The sequence below is a fragment of the Leucoraja erinacea genome, chromosome 1, assembly GCF_028641065.1.
Source record: "Leucoraja erinacea ecotype New England chromosome 1, Leri_hhj_1, whole genome shotgun sequence".
Lineage (NCBI taxonomy): Eukaryota > Metazoa > Chordata > Chondrichthyes > Rajiformes > Rajidae > Leucoraja > Leucoraja erinaceus.
Window position 1 is genome coordinate 23,333,250 of NC_073377.1, and position 18,870 is coordinate 23,352,119.

Below are 18,870 nucleotides of genomic sequence, written 5' to 3' on the forward strand. Positions count from 1 at the left end.
AAGTGTCCGAATTCAGGACCTCCAAGCCGACGAGAGGGCCTGTACATCAGGCCGTCCGTAGCGGCGAATGCGGAGAGTTCATGGCCCCGACCACGGATGAACAAAGGAGGAGGACTGACTGAACGTTATTGCCTTCCACAGTGAAGAATGTTGATTCCACTGTGGTGGATGTTCATGTTGTATTCTATTGTGTATTGTGCTCTTTTTGATTGTATGGCTGCCCTCACATCTATCCAAGGACCCCAATGGTTAGACGGACGTTCGTATACACCTCCTCTAACTTCATCGACTGCATTTAGTGTTCCCTATGTATTCCCCTTTACATCCATGGGACCAAGCATAAACGAGGCGACATGTTCGGTCTGCCAAGGGCTGCTGGATCTCCTGGTTCCTCCCCTTCACATTCACATTCCCATACTGATCTTTCTGTTCTGGGCCACCTCCATTAACACAGTGAGGTCACAGGTAAACTGGAGAAATTGCACCTCATTTACTGCTTGGTAGCTTACAACCTAATGGTATGAACATTGAATGTTCCAATTTTAGGCAACTAACCAGAAACCCACCCTCCTTCCCTGTGGCCGCCTGGATGCGCACCCATGTCTTTCCTCTCTCTCTTCTTTCCCACCCCCCCCCCCCCCCCCCCCCCCCATTCTCATCCACCTATATTTCACAATTTGTATATTTTTGTCTTTTCATCTTTGGCCTTCGTCTGACTATCTACCAATCATCCCATTCCCCCCACCGATATCCAGCTATCACTTGCCAGGCTTTGTTCTGCTCCCACCTTTCTTTCAGCCGTCCCCCGTCCCCCCACCACCACAGCGTGAGGACGTTTTCTGACCCAACCCCTCACCTATCCATAATCTCCAGCACTTTCTGTCTTTTTACACATTGTATAAACGAGCATCTTCAGTTCCTTGAGTTTCCATTATTGCAACTCACTGGTATAACCACAGCTTTCTATTTGCCTTGCTTTTGGTATGTGTAGGGTCAATTCTAAGTTAAAATATATGTAACAATATATCAGATTTAAGGTAAAAGATCAGATTTAGCTAAACAAAAACATTGTTATAACTTCTTTGGGTTTCTTTTTAGCTGGTACGACAACAGAAACTATCCAAGCTGTTGGTGGAAGTTCTGAATTACTAGGGACAGATACCAAAGTCCAAGAAGATGAACCTGACCTAGCAGACGATGACATTAGTGCAGGTGAGTCATTGTGTTTTCAGATATGTAATAGGTTTGTTAAAGACTATTGTTTTTGTTTTTAAATAAATTGGTTAACCGATGCATGTGAAATGACAGCACTGCATCGCTGCCCACTGAGTTATAAATGTTTGCTCAAATTTGACTATGCAAAGTAGTCATTCCCAACTAGAAACATATAATATTTGCGATTTGTTTTTGGTCATTTATTTAACTGAATTATAATGTCATATACTTCTTAGCCCCCTGTACATTTTTTGCCGTATTTTTTAACAAAAGTTAATTCTAATGATGTGTTAATACCAATGGCGTCATTCTGTTCAGAACAGATCATTTTCTGCACAAACGAATCTGCTTGTGACCTTTTGAATTTTTTAGATGAATGGGGATTAATAATGAAGTAAATCAAATTAGTTAAATGTGACTTTACATAATGGTATTGGAGACAGTCTTGAGGCATAAGACATATTTATATTTTGACATACTAGAATTTGGGAACTTTGATTTTCAACATAAATGCTTTGCCCTTAATAGCTTATCTACTAGCAATCAAAAGTTACATCTTTTCCAAGGTTTTGATCAGGAAGCGAGTTAATTGGAATTGACAACAATAACCAAAGGAACATAAATTCCAGTATACTCCAGGATTGAGCAGAATCCTTGTTATGCTATTCTGGTTTCCTAACTCAGTTGCCGTCGGGCAACAAAGTGTATCACATATTGAGTGTGTAATCTGCATAGGCTTCTCTCTATTATTGTTTGTTAATTTCTGTAATTTAACTTTTAATCTAAATACTTTTATATTTTTAAAAAAGTAATCCATATATCTCACAGTCTCACATACCATTTAGTTTTAGTAGCTTTTTTAGAAAATGCTAAAAATGTTATAGTGTTGGCGACAGAGAACTTTGGACATGCCTTCACAAAATTAAGCTTGAAAGATATTACAATTTTTCTTTTGCTAAACCAGAAATGAGAATGGGTACATTTATTAAGATCTATCCAGTATATGTTTAATTAAGACTGTCGGGTGTAATGCAAGAAGGCTGTTCTTCAGCAGTTTGCTGCAATGTTTCACTATTTGAAATTGCAAAGATGTTTACATTTTGTTTTAAGGAATTTCTATCATTCCCACACTTATAATATTGCAAAAGTTGCCAAATTTTGCTTATCATGGAGTAACACATGCTGAAGTTGTAGCTAAAAAAAGTGTTTTTAAAAGTTAATGTAAAATCAGATGAGTCTGATGATTTGCACTCAGAACTGTAGGTTCTGTCTGAAACACCAATCAGTTGAAATTTGCTGAATTCATGTCCTTGGTGTTGTGCAGTGAAGGACCATATGTGTAATCCTTGGTATTAGCTGAAAGAAATGAGATGAAATTCAGGGGAACATACAATCAGTTTTGAAAGTTGGAAGATCGGAGAGTAGGAAATCTAAAATATCAGACAGTGGTGCACATATTCTTTGCAGGGTGAGATGGGGAGACAAATTGAGTCACCAATGTACTACAGATATGGGTGTCTCAAACTCTGACTACAGATATGGCTATTGCCACTGAGAAAATTGCCACTTTCATTGCATCTAACTTTTGACCATGATATTCTGTTGTCAAGAAGAATGAGAAAGTGATTTTGCTTGATGGTCATTTACATGCATTATTTCTCTTGGTTCCAAAAGTACATGTTGAATTTATTTGTTTCTTGATTTACAACAAAGGCTTTTACATTTTCAAAGTGATGCTCCCAAAACCATTGACTGCTTTAAAGCCAGTATTTTATCAAACAATTGTGGCACAATGGCGCAGCGGTAGAGTCGGTGCTTTACAGCGCACGATCCTGACCACGGGTGTTGTCTGTACAGAGTTGGTATGTTCTCCCCGTGACTGCGTGGTTTTCCTCAGAGATCTTCGGTTTCCTCCCAAACTCCAAGACGTACAGGTTTGTAGGTTAATTGGCTTGATATGTGTAAATTGTCCCTAGTGTCTGCAGGATAGTGTTCATGTGTGGGGATCGCTGGTTGGTGCGTATTCGGTGGGCCTAAAGCCCTGTTCCTGCACTGTATCTCTAAAATTTGTTGCCGTTTCATTACTTTGATATGCATCACATGCGCACACTAACCAACCCCCACCACATACACACAACCCCCTCCCCCCTTATTATTATATTAATATTATTCATTCACTCCTTTTCCCCCATCCCTGCCCTATCCACTCACGCACAGACCCCAACTGCGCAGGCGCGCGGCTGGAGGGGGGGGGGGGGTTAGAGATGTTGGGGGAGGGGAGGGGAGGGGATAGAGAGAGAGAGGGAGGGGGGGGTAGAGATTGAGGGGTGGGGGGGGCGCGCGGTGTCACAGGGGAGGGTTGGTCCCCGAACACAATGCTCCATCACTCACCCATAGGTTCCAATACTCACCGCTCCCTAGAGAGGGGAGGGTGGTAGAGAGGGAGTGGTGGTAGAGAGGGAAGGGGAGCAGAGAGGGAGGTGGGGCAGAGAGGGAGGTGGGGCAGAGAGGGAAGAAGAGATAGAGTCCCCGGCTCGCCCTTGGTTCCACCGGCACCATTTACGGCCCCATCCCAAGCCCCGAGCTCGACCCTCACTCCAGCTCCAGGCTCTGGTCCAGCATAGGCCCAGTTGTTGGGCTCGGCCCGTGTGGCAGCAGCCTCCCCACCAGACAGCGGGCGGGCGTGGACCCGAGCGAGGCCGCGGGCGGGTGTCGACCCGAGGACCCGACTTGCGAATGGAATGATTATTTTGTGTTTTGAGTGCTTTAGGGCCCCTCCCACACGGAGGGTCCTGTTTTTACGTCAGTTGTTTTTTTGTGTGTGTTTTGAGCACGTGAGTGCCCCTCCTGTGCGGAGTGTCCCTTCGTGCCTTGCGAATCGATTGTGACGTCAGTCGCATTATTATTCTTCGAAATTAGAACTTTGAAAACTTTAATATTTTGAAGCTGTTTTTAAAAGGTTAGTAACCAGAAATATTGGTTGAAATGCGACGAGAAGATATTTATCCGGCCGGCTGAAAAAATGTGAGTAGCATGTGTGAAAATGGGAAGGCTGTGGCCTAGTGTTTGGAAGAAGTTACAAATTAAGGAGATTAAAGGAAATGCAACACAACCCTGCAAACACACAGACATTTAGAATGTTAAGAACAAAGGGAAGAGTTTTAGTATAATGGAGAGAAACGTGTTTCAAATAATCTATAATTTGTGTCTACATTTTATAGGATCAAGTTATGTTTTGTTAATTGTGGCTAATAATGAAATATATGAATGAAAGTGAATAATTTATTACAGGAGCATTCCCTCTGAGTTTGCTCTGCTGAATGTGGCAAATGATGGATTTCTGTATGTTTTGTTGCATTCAGGCCACATTTAAAAAACATATTTAAAGTGGTTATTTTAATGTCATGAAAATCTTTAAATTCATGATTATGATTATTAACATTAGAAGTAGTAGGAAACATAGACCTTGGGGGAGCGGTCAGTGTGGATTTGGTAGACCAAAGGGCCTGTTTCCATGCTGTATTTCCAAACAACTAAACTAATGTTTACAGTCATTTATGTGGATTTATTGTTCAATTCATAGTATTTTGCCAATTATTTTGAATGTTCATGATTTTAAATAAGCTGCTTCGGCTATGTAATAAAGCAAAAAATGGTATAAACCCAACGTTAATGCAAATTGGTAAAGGTAATTTAATATTGAATGAAGCAAAATTCCTTCGCTCCATAGATGCTGCTGCACCCGCTGAGTTTCTCCAGCTTTTTTGTGTAACCTTCGATTCTCCAGCATCTGCAGTTCCTTCTTAAACATTTAATATTGAATGTTTGCCTTGTGAACATAAACTGTGAATTGCAGTGTACGAGAGGGAATTGAGGGATATTATCATTATTATCATTATCATCCTTTATTGTCATCTTGCAAAGCAACAGTTGTACAGTGCAAAATGAGAAGAGGTTTCCCAGGGAATACCGGAGCATTGCACATAAAAACTTAAACATTTCACGCATAAAATAAAAACGATTAAAAAAAAATAATCCAGTTCCTGATAAAACAGTACGAATAGTTTGAAAAAGTGCAGGTAAAAACAGCAACATTAAAATACAAGTAAAAACAGTCATAAAATGTCCAGGGCAGCTGATTTAAGTGGCCTGAGCCAGTGCCAGAGTTATTACTCAGTGCCAGTTATTAAATTGTCAGTGCAAAAGCAGCAGAATCAGGTGGAGTGACTGTTTAGCAGCCTCACAGCCTGTTTAGCAGTCTGGTTGTCCGGGCTTTGATGCTACGGTATCTCTTTCCTGATGGCAGGAGATCTAGATGTGTGTGGAGTGGGTGCAGTCTGTCCTTTGCTATGCTCAGTGCTTTTTTCAGGCAGCGGCTCTGGACCTATGCAGAAAAGAGTTGGTCTTGGCTTCATGCTTGATATAGATATTGTGTATTGTGGGCTGAAGGGCCTGATCCTGTGCTGTACTGTTCTATGTTGTATCCAAGTTTGAGCCTGACTCACTGCGTATCCGAGTCTACGCTTGGTCTCTGCAATGTGGGGACCAACAAAACTCTATCCTTCTTCTGTCTGGAGGGGGGGGGGGAGGGGAAGTGAGAGCAGAACGGCAGGACGCAGAGGAGACATGTGTGAGGAATCCATCTATGACAGAAGGACATTTAATAAAGAAAGAGGATTTCTTTGATGTCCTGGAATTGAAAGCCTTATCTTGCGAACCGATGTGGTGAAGGAGGAGAAATTGGGGGTAGAAGATAGCTTCTTTGCAAGAGGCGGGCGACTGAAAGTATAGTCCAGAATACTGTCGGAGTCACTAGGCTTGTACTAGATGTTAGATATTCTGTTCCCTGTGATAGAGATAGACAGCTTAAGAAAGGGTAGAGAGATGTTGGAGATAGTGAATTTGAGGTCAGGGTGGACGTTAGAGGTAAAGTTAATGAAATCAACGATTTCATGTAGCGGAGAATGAGTTGGGGGATGGTGCCAATATACGCTTCTAACATGGACTGTTCAACGTAACCAACAAAAAGACAAGTATAGCTGGACCCCATGTGAGTGCCGATGGTTGCAGCTTCAACTTGGAGAAAGTGAGAGGAGTAAAAATATACGTTGTTGAGGGTTGGGTATTGTTCCACCGGGCGGAGGCGAGTGTTAATGGAGAGAAATTGATTGAGTCTCTGTTCAAGGAAATACCACATGGTGACCTGGATCTCCAATATTTTGCAGTAGAAATAAAAATTGCAGTTAAGATATTTTTAATGCTGTATTGCAAGACTTTAAAAATATTGTAGTTTGCAAAACTATGATAGAAGTTCAAGATTTTGAAAACATTGTAAATATACAACAATCAATCAATAGTTTTATTCGTCACTTGTACATAAAGTGCAAGTGAAATTAATTTGCCAGCAGCGGTACTATGGAAGAACACACAAAAACACACTAAAAATTTAACACAAAGATCCGACCACGGCTTCAGGTTGGTGTAGGCCGCAGGCCGGCGGTCGAAAGTCCGCGCCGCAGCCAGAAGCACCGCAGACCGCAGGGCCTGCGGTCGAAGCTCCTCTCCAGGGATCCCCGGTGAGGGACCCCGTTCAGGATGGTAAGTCCACGCCGCGCCTGTGGTACAAGTTGGCCACGTGCCGGCAGTGGGAGCTTCTTCTCCTCCCGGGTCCCCAACGAGGGAACCCAGGCTGCGGACGCTGCGCCGGCTGGAGCTCTGCAGACCGTGACTTCAGGCTGCCGCGGGCCAGCGAACGGAGCGCGACCCCCGGCAAGGGCTCGCCGGCTCTACACCGGGAGTCCACGCTGCGCCTGCCGCTGAAGCCCCGGGCGCGTCTCCGGGAAAGGCGTCTCCGGGAAAGGCCGCACCGATCCTTGCTGTTAGGCCACGGGGGAGACGACATGGAAAAAGTCGCCTCTCCATAGAGAGAAATATAACAGCCAAGATGACACCGCTAACATTCCATGCAAGCTTACTTATTATCCTAATGTAAAATTTGCAGTGATTTCATATTTTTTTAATGTACTTAAAACTGTGCATATCGGATGCTGCCACTTCACAATCAAGTAGTTATGACGTGTACCACCGAGGTACAGTGAAAAGCTTTTGTTGTGTGCTAACCAGCCAGCAGAAAGACAATGTGTGTGGGAAAGAACTGCACATGCTGGTTTAAACCGACGAAAAGCTGGAGTGACTTAGTGGGACAGGCAACATCTCTGGAAAGTAGGAATTTGTGACGTTTCGGGTCGAAACCATTCAGACTAGCCAACCCGAAACATCACCCGTTGCTTCTCCCCAGACAATCGAACCATTCGCAGTGTACAGATAAATGATAAGGGAATAACGTTTAGTGCAAAGTAAAACCAGTAAAGTCTGATCAAAAATAGTCCGAGGGTCCCCGATGAGGTAGATAGTAGTTCAGGACTGCTCTCTGGTTGCAGTCGGATGGTTAAGTTACCTGATAACAGCTGGAAAGAAAGTGTCCCTGAATCTGGCGGTGTCCGTTTTCATACTTCTATACATTTTGCCCGAGAAGAGGGGAGAAGAGGGAGAGTCCTGGGTGCAACTTGTCCTTGATTATTCTGCTGGCCTTGCCGAGGCAGCGTGAGGTATAAATGTAGTCAATGGAAGGGAGAAGTTGGTTTGTGTGATGGTCTGGTCTGGGCTGTGCCCACAATTCGCCGCAATTTCTTGTAGTCTTGGATGGAGCTGTTCACCAAGCCATTCACCAGTAAAATGGAGAGAAACGTGCCAAAATTAAACTGTGTGCCAAATTACTACTCCAATGCATTGTATCAATTAAGTCCAATTGAGTTTGATGAATTTGAAATTTTTATATATTCCCGTGATATGTATGTCAAATGTTTTAACAATGTCTGGAGGTAATCATTAACATAAATCCAACTCAATAGCAGATTGGTATAATCTCAAATATTAATTCAGTCGTGCAGTCTTTTGCCAAAAAATGGATGAAATATTACAAAAGCCTCCCACTTTAGTGTCATACACAATCTTACTAATCATGCTATCCACATTCTCATTCGAATTGTAAATATAAACAACATTGGCCCAGCACAGATCCCTGAGGCACAACACTAGTCACAGGCCTCCACACCAAAAAATATCCTTCCACCATCACCCTTCATTGCCCATTAATCCAATTCTGAATCCAGTCGGCCAGCTCTCCTTGGATTCCATGCAACCTACCTTCCAGAACAGCCTACCATGTGGAACTTAATCAAAGGCCCTGCTGGTGGATAAAGACAGGTAACTTTTTGGTTACCTTTTCAAGAAACTCAATTGGATTTGTAAGGCACAAAACCAACTGACTATCCTTAACCAACGCCTATCGATCCAATTTCAGATATCTTAGCTTATCCCGTAGAATACTCTCCTGTAACCTGCCTATCACAGATAGTGTTGCTTGAGTGTATGTTCCTTGCGATGATGCCGCAAGCAAGATTTCCCTGTACTTGTACCTCACCGTAATTTGGCATTAAACTCATTGTTTTGTGAAATTGCCCCATCTTCCTCATTAATCATCGTTGAACTCATCATGATGCAGTCTGACATAGAAACATAGAAATTAGGTGCAGGAGTAGGCCATTCGGCCCTTCGAGCCTGCACCGCCATTTAATATGATCATGGCTGATCATCCAACTCAGTATCCCGTACCTGTCTTCTATCCATACCCCCTGATCCCCTTAGCCACAAGGGCCACATCTAACTCCCTCTTAAATATAGCCAATGAACTGGCCTCAACTACCCTCTGTGGCAGAGAGTTCCAGAGATTCACCACTCTCTGCGTGAAAAAAGTTCTTCTCATCTCGGTTTTAAAGGATTTCCCCTCTATCCTTAAGCTGTGACCCCTTGTCCTGGACTTCCCTAACATCGGGAACAATCTTCCTGCATCTAGCCTGTCCAACCCCTTAAGAATTTTGTAAGTTTCTATAAGATCCCCTCTCAATCTTCTAAATTCTAGAGAGTATAAACCAAGTCTATCCAGTCTTTCTTCATAAGACAGTCCTGACATCCCAGGAATCAGTCTGGTGAACCGTCTCTGCACTCCCTCTATGGCAATAATGTCCTTCCTCAGATTTGGAGACCAAAAACTGTACGCAATACTCCAGGTGTGGTCTCACCAAGACCCTGTACAACTGCAGTAGAACCTCTCTGCTCCTATACTCAAATCCTTTTGCAATGAAAGCTAACATACCATTCGCTTTCTTTACTGCCTGCTGCACCTGCATGCCTACCTTCAATGACTGGTGTACCATGACACCCAGGTCTCGCTGCATCTCCCCCTTTCCCAATCGGCCACCATTTAGATAATAGTCTGCTTTCCTGTTTTTGCCACCAAAATGGATAACCTCACATTTATCCACATTATACTGCATCTGCCAAACATTTGCCCACTCACCCAGCCTATCCAAGTCACCCTGCAGTCTCCTAGCATCCTCCTCACAGCTAACACTGCCCCCCAGCTTAGTGTCATCCGCAAACTTGGAGATATTGCCTTCAATTCCCTCATCCAGATCATTAATATATATTGTAAATAGCTGGGGTCCCAGTACTGAGCTTTGGGGTACCCCACTAGTCACTGCCTGCCATTGTGAAAAGGACCCGTTTACTCCTACTCTTTGCTTCCTGTTTGCCAGCCAGTTCTCTATCCACATCAATACTGAACCCCCAATGCCTTGTGCTTTAAGTTTGTATACTAATTTCTTATGTGGGACCTTGTCGAAAGCCTTCTGGAAGTCCAGATACACCACATCCACTGGTTCTCCCCTATCCACGCTACTAGTTACATCCTCGAAAAATTCTATAAGATTCGTCAGACATGATTTACCTTTCGTAAATCCATGCTGACTTTGTCCAATGATTTCACCACTTTCTAAATGTGCTGCTATCCCATCTTTAATAACTCACTCTAGCAGTTTCCCCACTACCGATGTTAGACTAACTGGTCTGTAATTCCCCATTTTTTCTCTCCCTCCCTTCTTAAAAAGTGGGGTTACGTTTGCTACCCGCCAATCTTCAGGAACTACTCCAGAATCTAAAGAGTTTTGAAAGATTATTACTAACGCATCCACTATTTCTGGAGCTACTTCCTTAAGTACTCTGGGATGCAGCCTATCTGGCCCTGGTGATTTATCGGCCTTTAATCCATTCAATTTACCCAACACCACTTCCCGGCTAACCTGGATTTCACTCAATTCCTCCAACTCCTTTGACCCGCGGTCCCCTGCTATTTCCGGCAAATTATTTATGTCTTCCTTAGTGAAGACGGAACCAAAGTAGTTATTCAATTGGTCCGCCATATCCTTGTTCCCCATGATCAACTCCCCTGTATCTGACTGCAAGGGACCTACATTTGTTTTAACTAATCTCTTTCTTTTCACATATCTATAAAAACTTTTGCAGTCAGTTTTTATGTTCCCTGCCAGTTTTCTTTCATAATCTATTTTTCCTTTCCTAATTAAGCCCTTTGTCCTCCTCTGCTAGTCTTTGAATTTCTCCCAGTCCTCCGGTATGCTGCTTTTTCTGGCTAATTTGTACGCATCATCCTTCGCTTTGATACTATCCCTGATTTCCCTTGTTAACAATGGATGTACTACCTTCCCTGATTTATTATTTTGCCAAACTGGGATGAACAATTTTTGTAGTTCATCCATGCAGTCTTTAAATGTCTTCCATTGCATATCCGCCGTCAACCCTTTTAGAATTAATTGCCAGTCAATCTTGGCCAATTCACGTCTCATACCCTCAAAGTTACCTTTCTTTAAGTTCAGAACCATTGTTTCTGAATTAACAATGTCACTCTCCATCCTAATGAAGAACTCAACCATATTATGATCACTCTTGCCCAAGGGGGGAAGTACAACAAGATTACTAACTAACCCTTCCTCATTACTCAATACCCAGTCTAAAATAGCCTGCTCTCTCGTTGGTTCCTCTACATGTTGATTTAGATAACTATCCCGCATACATTCCAAGAAATCCTCTTCCTCAGCACCCCTGCCAATTTGATTCACCCAATCTATATGTAGATTGAAGTCACCCATTATAACCGTTTTGCCTTTGTCGCACGCATTTCTAATTTCCTGTTTGATACCATCCCCAACTTCACTACTACTGTTAGGTGGCCTGTACACAACACCCACCAGCGTTTTCAGCCCCTTAGTGTTGTGCAGCTCTACCCATACCGATTCCACATCCTCCAAACTAATGTCCTTCCTTTCCATTGCATTAATCCCCTCTCTAATCAGTAACGCTACCCCACCTCCTTTTCCTTTCTGTCTATCCCTCCTGAATATTGAATATCCCTGGATGTTCAGCTCCCAGCCTTGGTCACCCTGGAGCCATGTCTCCGTGATCCCAACTATATCATAGTCATTAATAGCTATCTGCACATTCAACTCATCCACCTTATTACGAATGCTCCTTGCATTGAGACACAAAGCCTTCAGGCTTGTTTTTACAACACTCTTACCCCTTACACAATTATGTTGAAAAGTGGCCCTTTTTGATTTTTGCCCTGGTTTTGTCTGCCTGCCACTTTTACTTTTCACCTTGCTACCTATTTCTTCTACCCTCATTTTACACCCTTCGGTCTCTACGCTCACACATTTAAGAAACCCTTTCCCTTTAACTCCATCCTCCACTGTCCCATTCAACACCCCACCCCCCTTATTCAGTTTAAAGCCACCCGTGTAGCAGTGGCAAACCTGCCTGCCAGAATGCTGGTCCCACACCTGTTAAGATGCAATCCGTCCCTTTTGTACAGTTCCCCCTTACCCCAAAACAGATCCCAGTGATCTAAGAATCTAAATCCCTGCCCCGTGCACCAGATCCTCAGCCACACGTTCAGGTCCCGTATCTCCCTGTTCCTGCTCTCGCCAGCACGGGGAACTGGAAGCAAACCGGAGATAACAACCCTGACGAAGGGTCTCGACCTGAAAGATCTGTCTGAAGAAGGGTCTCGACCCGAAACGTCACCCATTCCTTCTCTCCAGAGATTCTGCCTGTGTCCAGCATTTTGTGTCTACCTTTGATTTAAGAGAGAGTTAGATAGAGCTCTAGGGGCTAGTGGAGTCAAGGGATATGGGGAGAAGGCAGGCAGGGGTTATTGATAGGGGACAATCAGCCATGGTCCCAATGAATGGGAATCGAAGGGTCGAATGGCCTCCTCCTGCACCTTTTTTCTATGTTTCTAAACCAGCATCTGCAGTTCCCTCCTACACATAATGATTTAAGGTTGCTACTTAACAGAATAAGATATATGTTTTCATAATGTTTATCAATGTCTGCCAGAAAAGGAAATTTATACGAAAGGGCTACATTTTGAAATTGAAGCTGTAAAAATGTTATTTTATTTTTCCACTCCAATTTCCTATCTGTATTAGTCCATTCTTTCTTTTGTGTTATACCTCTGATACTTCTCATACTCGCAGCTTCTTCTTTTTGTTTTAGCCCTTACGTTCCTTTTTATTCTGTTCCTCGCCATTCTCCTTCTCTTGTCCTTGCATTAGGTTTCTTTTCTCTTCCAAAGTGAAATTAACAGTGCTGAATTGTGATGGGGGTATGCTGAAGCCTTTCAGTTGCGATGATAAATTAGGCCCGTTCATTGCTCTTGGGTGGACAAAAAAAACTGACACTTTTTCCCAGCGCCTGGACAATATATCACCCCTAATCTTCATGACTCAAACAGGGATGCTGGTCATTCTGAACAGGTTATTTGGTCTTTATGTAATTAATGTTTGTGAGAACTTGCTGCCTGAAAAATGACTTTTTGCACCTCCAACAGTAAAGTGTCTGTCCATATTTCTGTTGTACCCTAATGATCTCGTGCCAGGGGACAGACAGCATGAATTTTAAAATCATGTTTATTAAATGCCAATTTTTCTCCTGTCTTCTACTGCTCCCTTTTCTTCAATGCACTGATAGTCCCAAAACAACTTTGCTCCCTCCTCCCCCACTCTCCACAATGCCAGGGTGGATTGAAGCATGTTTCTGTGTCACTGGTCTGCACCTGACCTTGTTCTTAATGCTTTTATCAAGCGGAGCCTAAATTCACCAAAACGATTCAAAATCCATAATTTTGTAAGTTTAGTGATGTCTGTTATGGTTTTGGTTGCAGTTAGAAACATATCCATGTCCTTTATATTTTTTCCTATCTGTTATAATTTTTAATTTTCAGTCTTGTTCTTCCACAACAAATGCTTCTTGTGGAAATAATGCTGCTTTCGTTAAATCGTAGTTTCCTCCCGTTCCAACGCACATGCAATGAATTAGAATTGGTATAATAAATCTCAATGTACTTTCTTGTGTAAATGTTAAACTCTGTCAAACTGGTGTTAAATCTGAAGAGCAGGAAATCTTCTGCTTTGTGTAAGACAGGGTGGTGATTTAATGTTTCCGACTACATTAAAGTTCTTAGAGACGATGCTGATGGTTCTAAGAAGTAATTAAATTCAAATTAAAAGGTTCTTTGATCATTGTGCGACAGGTTCACATGAGGCCGCTTAGGGAAATTCAGGTTGACAGAGTCTGAAGCATGCTGTTGGGCTTGTCTAAGCTCCATAAATGGAGCCCAGCAGGATGTTTGTCGATGCCTGACTTCTTTGGTGCAATCGTGGTATCCAGCAGTTTACAGATCTGTTTGCTTGGATCGACAGATGGTCTCATCTGTTACTTTCAGTCCTTGCAAACTATCGCAGAATGCCTCATGCGCAGTTAGGGGAAGGAAGGTTATGCATAGATGCACCTGCCCCTTGGGCTTGGAACCAGTCAGTTTTCTTTTCAGAGAGTACAAGGCAGACTGTTGAATGTGAACAAAGCAGAACAGATTGATGTGGTTTATGGCTACAGCTGTTTAATGCACTCATACTTCTAGAGATTTGCATCTATTTGAATTACATTTCAATGTAATTTTTATCAATTAATAGTGAGGGCTGAGAATTTTACTCAGAGTTTGAAATTTAACTAAAAGCTTGCTAGATGCAGAAATATTTGTGAAACTCATCCGAGTTTTGGCTTATTATTGTGCCCAAGCTACTGTTTTGTTGTATGCTTTGCTTGAAACCATGAGCACACAATGCATTCTTACGATAATGTGGACCTTCAAGCAAGTTGAATTGAATTGAATGAATTTTATTAGCCAAGTATGTGTACATACAAGGAATTTGTGCAGGAAAGAACTGCAGATGCTGTTTTAAATTGAAGGTAGACACAAAATGCTGGAGTAACTCAGTGGCTGAATGGGAGACACCAGAGGGTAATGGTGGATGGCTGTTTGTCGGGTTGGAGGCAGGTGACTAGTGGGGTGCCTCAGGGATCTGTGTTGGATCCTTTGTTGTTTGTCATGTTCATCAATGATCTGGATGAAGGTGTGGTAAATTGGATTAGTAAGTATGCAGATGATACCAAGATAGGGGGTGTTGTGGATAATGAAGAGGATTTCCAAAGTCTACAGAGTGATTTAGGCCATTTGGAAGAATGGGCTGAAAGATGGCTGATGGAGTTTAATGCTGATAAATGTGAGGTGCTACACCTTGGCAGGACAAATCAAAATAGGACGTACATAGTAAATGGTAGGGAATTGAAGAATGCAGTTGAACAGAGGGATCTGGGATTAACCACATTGTGGAATACTCAGAGCTTAATAAAGGTTCCACATAACTTGCCAACTGTTCTATTCAATATTTTACTTATGAAACTCAGGATCCCTTCCAATATGCCCGAGCATCTTCAAAGTTCTGTGCGCATGATCTTCCAGGTCCCTCTGCTCTAATATTCTCATTGAGTACCAATGAAGCCACAATGTCTCTTCCCATCCCTTCTGCTAAAATGCATTACCTCACTCTCCTCTGTATAAATTTAAATCAATTGCTTATCTGCTCACACTGTCACACAATCTACATCCCATTGATTTGATGGTATCATCCTCACCGTTTACCATACGTCAAAGTTCAGATAGCTAGCTCTTTTTCAAATCTGACTGTATATTTTAATATCTGTGAGACAGAAAACTGGGTCACAGTTAGGAAGGGCAATGGGCAGTGGCAGGGACTGGTGAGTACCCCGGTGGCTGTACACCTTGAAAATAAGTACTCATGAGTAAGGGTGGGGGAGACAGCCTACCTGGGGGCAGCGACAGCGGCCGGGCCTTTGGCACAAAGACCGGTCCTGTTGCTCAGAAGGGTAAGGAACAGAAGAGGAGGGCAATTGTAATAGGGGACTATAGTCAGGGGGTCGGATAGGCGATTCTGTGGACGCAGACAGGAGACCCGCATGGCAGTTTGCCTCCCTGGTAGGGCCAGGGTCAGGGATGTGTCTAAACGTGTCCAAGAAATCCTGAAATGGGAGAGGAGCCTGAGGTCGTGGTACATATAGGTACCAACGACATAGGTAAAAAAAGAGAAGAGGTCCTGAAAGAAGAATTTAGGGAGTTAGGTAGAGAGTTATGGAAAAGGACTACAAAGGTAACAATCTCAGGATTACTGCCTGTGCCACGCGACAGTGAGAGTAGGAATGGAGCGAGGTGGAGGATAAATGCGTGGATGAGGGACTGGTGCAGTGGGTATGGATTCAAGTTTCTGGATCATTGGGACCTCTTTTGGGGAAGGTGCGACCTGTACAGAAAGGACGGGTTGCACTTGAACTCGAGGGGGACCAATATCCTGGCGGGGAGATTTGCAAAGGCTACTGGGGAGACTTTAAATTAGTATGGTTGGGGGGAGGGACTCAAAGTGGGAAAGCTAGCAGTCAGTGTGTGAGGCAGGAGGCAGAGAATGGTAGCACTCTGACCAAAAATGTAGGGGAGAGAGAAGAAAAAGACAACAAACAGAGAATAAGAGAGGGTGGGTTTCTTAAATGTGTATATTTTAATGCTAGGAGCATTGTAAGAAAGGTGGGTGAACTTAGAGCCTGGATTGACACCTGGAAATATGATGTTGTGGCGATCAGTGAAACATGGTTGCAGGAGGGCTGTGATTGGAAACTAAATATTCCAGGATTTTGTTGCTTCAGGTGTGATAGAATTGGAGGGGCAAGAGGTGGAGGTGTTGCATTGCTTATCAGGGAAGATATTACAGCAGTGCTTTGGCAGGATAGATTAGAGGGCTCGTCTAGGGAGGCTATTTGGGTGGAACTGAGAAATGGGAAAGGGGTAGAAACACTTATAGGGGTGTATTATAGACCGCCAAATGGGGAGCGAGAATTGGAAGAGCAAATATGTAAGGAGATTGCAGATATTAGTAGTAAGCACAAGGTAGTGATTGTGGGAGATTTCAATTTTCCACACATAGACTGGGAAACACATTCTGTAAATGGGCTGGATGGGTTGGAGTTTGTAAAATGTGTGCAGGATAGTTTTTTGCAGCAATACATAGAAGTACCTACTAGAGAAGGGGTGGTGCTGGACCTCCTGTTAGGAAATGAGACGGGTCAGGTGGCAGAGGTATGCGTTGGGGAACAGTTCGGGACCAGTGATCACAATACCATTAGTTTCAATATAATTATGGAGAGGGTCAGAACTGGACCTGGGGTTGAGATTTTTGATTGGAGAAAGGCTAACTTTGAGGAGATGCGAAAGGATTTAAAAGGAGTAAATTGGGACAGTTTGTTTTATGGGAAAGATGTGGAAGAAATGGAGGACATTTGAAGGTGAAATTTTAAGAGTACAGAATCTTTATGTCCCTGTTCGGTTGAAAAGAAATAGTAAAAATTGGAAAGTGCCATAGTTTTCAAGGGAAATTGGACACGGTTCAGAAAAAGAGAGAGATCTACAATAATTATAGGCAGCATGGAGTAAATGAAGTGCTTGAGGAGTATAAAGAATGTAAAAAGAATCTTAAGAAAGAAATTAGAAAAGCTAAAAGAAGATATGAGGTTGCTTTGGCAAGTAAGGTGAAAGTAAATCTAAAGGGTTTCTACAGCTATATTAATAGCAAAAGGATAACAAGGGATAAAATTGGTCCATTAGAGAGTCAGAGTGGACAGCTATCTGCAGAGCCGAAAGAGATGGGGGAGATATTGAACAATTTATTTTCTTCGGTATTCACCAAGGAGAAGGATATTGCATTATGTGAGGTAAGGGAAACAATTAGAGTAGCTATGGAAACTATGAGATTCAAAGAAGAGGAAGTACTGACACTTTTGAGAAATATAAAAGTGGATAAGTCTCCAGGTCCGGACAGGATATTCCCTAGGACATTGAGGGAAGTTAGTGTAGAAATAGCAGGGGCTATGACAGAAATATTTCAAATGTCATTAGAAACGGGAATAGTGCCGGAGGATTGGCGTACTGCGCATGTTGTTCCATTGTTTAAAAAGGGGTCTAAGAGTAAACCTAGCAATTATAGACCTGTTAGTTTGACGTCATTGGTGGGCAAATTAATGGAAAGGATACTTAGAGATAATATATATAAGCATCTGGATAAACAGGGTCTGATTAGGAACAGTAAACATGGATTTGTGCCTGGAAGGTCAAATTTGACTAATCTTCTTGAATTTTTTGAAGAGGTTACTCGGGAAATTGATGAGGGTAAAGCAGTGGATGTTGTATATATGGACTTCAGTAAGGCCTTTGACAAGGTTCCTCATGGAAGGTTGGTTAAGAAGGTTCAATTGTTGGGTATTAATGGTGGAGTAGCAAGATGGATTCACCAGTGGCTGAATGGGAGATGCCAGAGAGTAATGGTGGATGGTTGTTTGTCAGGTTGGAGGCCATTGACTAGTGGGGTGCCACAGGGATCTATGTTGGGTCTGTTGTTTGTCATGTACATCAATGATCTGGATGATGGTGTGGTAAATTGGATTAGTAAGTATGCAGATGATACTAAGATAGGTGGGGTTGTGGATAATGAAGTAGATGTTCAAAGTCTACAGAAAGATTTATGCCAGTTGGAAGAGTGGGCTGAAAGATGGCAGATGGAGTTTAATGCTGATAAGTGTGAGGTGCTACATCTTGGCAGGACAAATCAAAATAGGACGTACATGGTAAATGGTAGGGAATTGAAGAATGCAGGTGAACAGAGGGATCTGGGAATAACTGTACAGTTCCCTGAAAGTGGGCTCTTATGTAGATAGGGTGGTAAAGAAAGCTTTTGGTGTGCTGGCCTTTATAAATCAGAGCATTGAGTATAGAAGTTGGGATGTAATGTTAAAATTGTACAAGGCATTGGTGAGGCCAATTCTGGAGTATGGGGTACAATTTTGGTCGCCTAATTATAGGAAGGATGTCAACAAAATAGAGAGAGTACAGAGGAGATTTACTAGAATGTTGCCTGGGTTTCAGCAACTGAGTTACAGAGAGAGGTTGAACAAGTTAGGGCGTTATTCTTTGGCGCGCAGAAGGTTAAGGGGGGGACTTGATAGAGGTCTTTAAAATGATGAGAGGGATAGACAGAGTTGACGTGGATAAGCTTTTCCCACTGAGAGTAGGGAAGATTTAAACAAGGGGACATGTCTTGGGAATTAAGGGACAGAAGTTTAGGGGTAACATGAGGGGCAACTTCTTTACTCAGAGAGTGGTGGCTGTGTGGAATGAGCTTCCAGTGAAGGTGGTGGAGGCAGGTTCGTTTTTATCATTTAAAAATAAATTGGATAGTTATATGGATGGGAAAGGAATGGAGGGTTATGGTCTGAGCGCAG

General features: G+C 42.8%; 1 protein-coding gene across 3 annotated transcripts in view; it reads left to right on the forward strand.

The window, feature by feature from the left end:
• LOC129714210 (WD repeat-containing protein 7) overlaps positions 1 to 18,870 on the forward strand; it is a 546,583-nt gene that overhangs the window by 220,553 nt on the left and 307,160 nt on the right. For all 3 annotated transcript variants that reach the window (XM_055663773.1, XM_055663850.1, XM_055663908.1), the window contains one exon: positions 1,099 to 1,212. In XM_055663773.1, the coding sequence (XP_055519748.1) occupies positions 1,099 to 1,212 (114 nt within the window). The remainder of the gene's footprint in view (positions 1 to 1,098; positions 1,213 to 18,870) is intronic.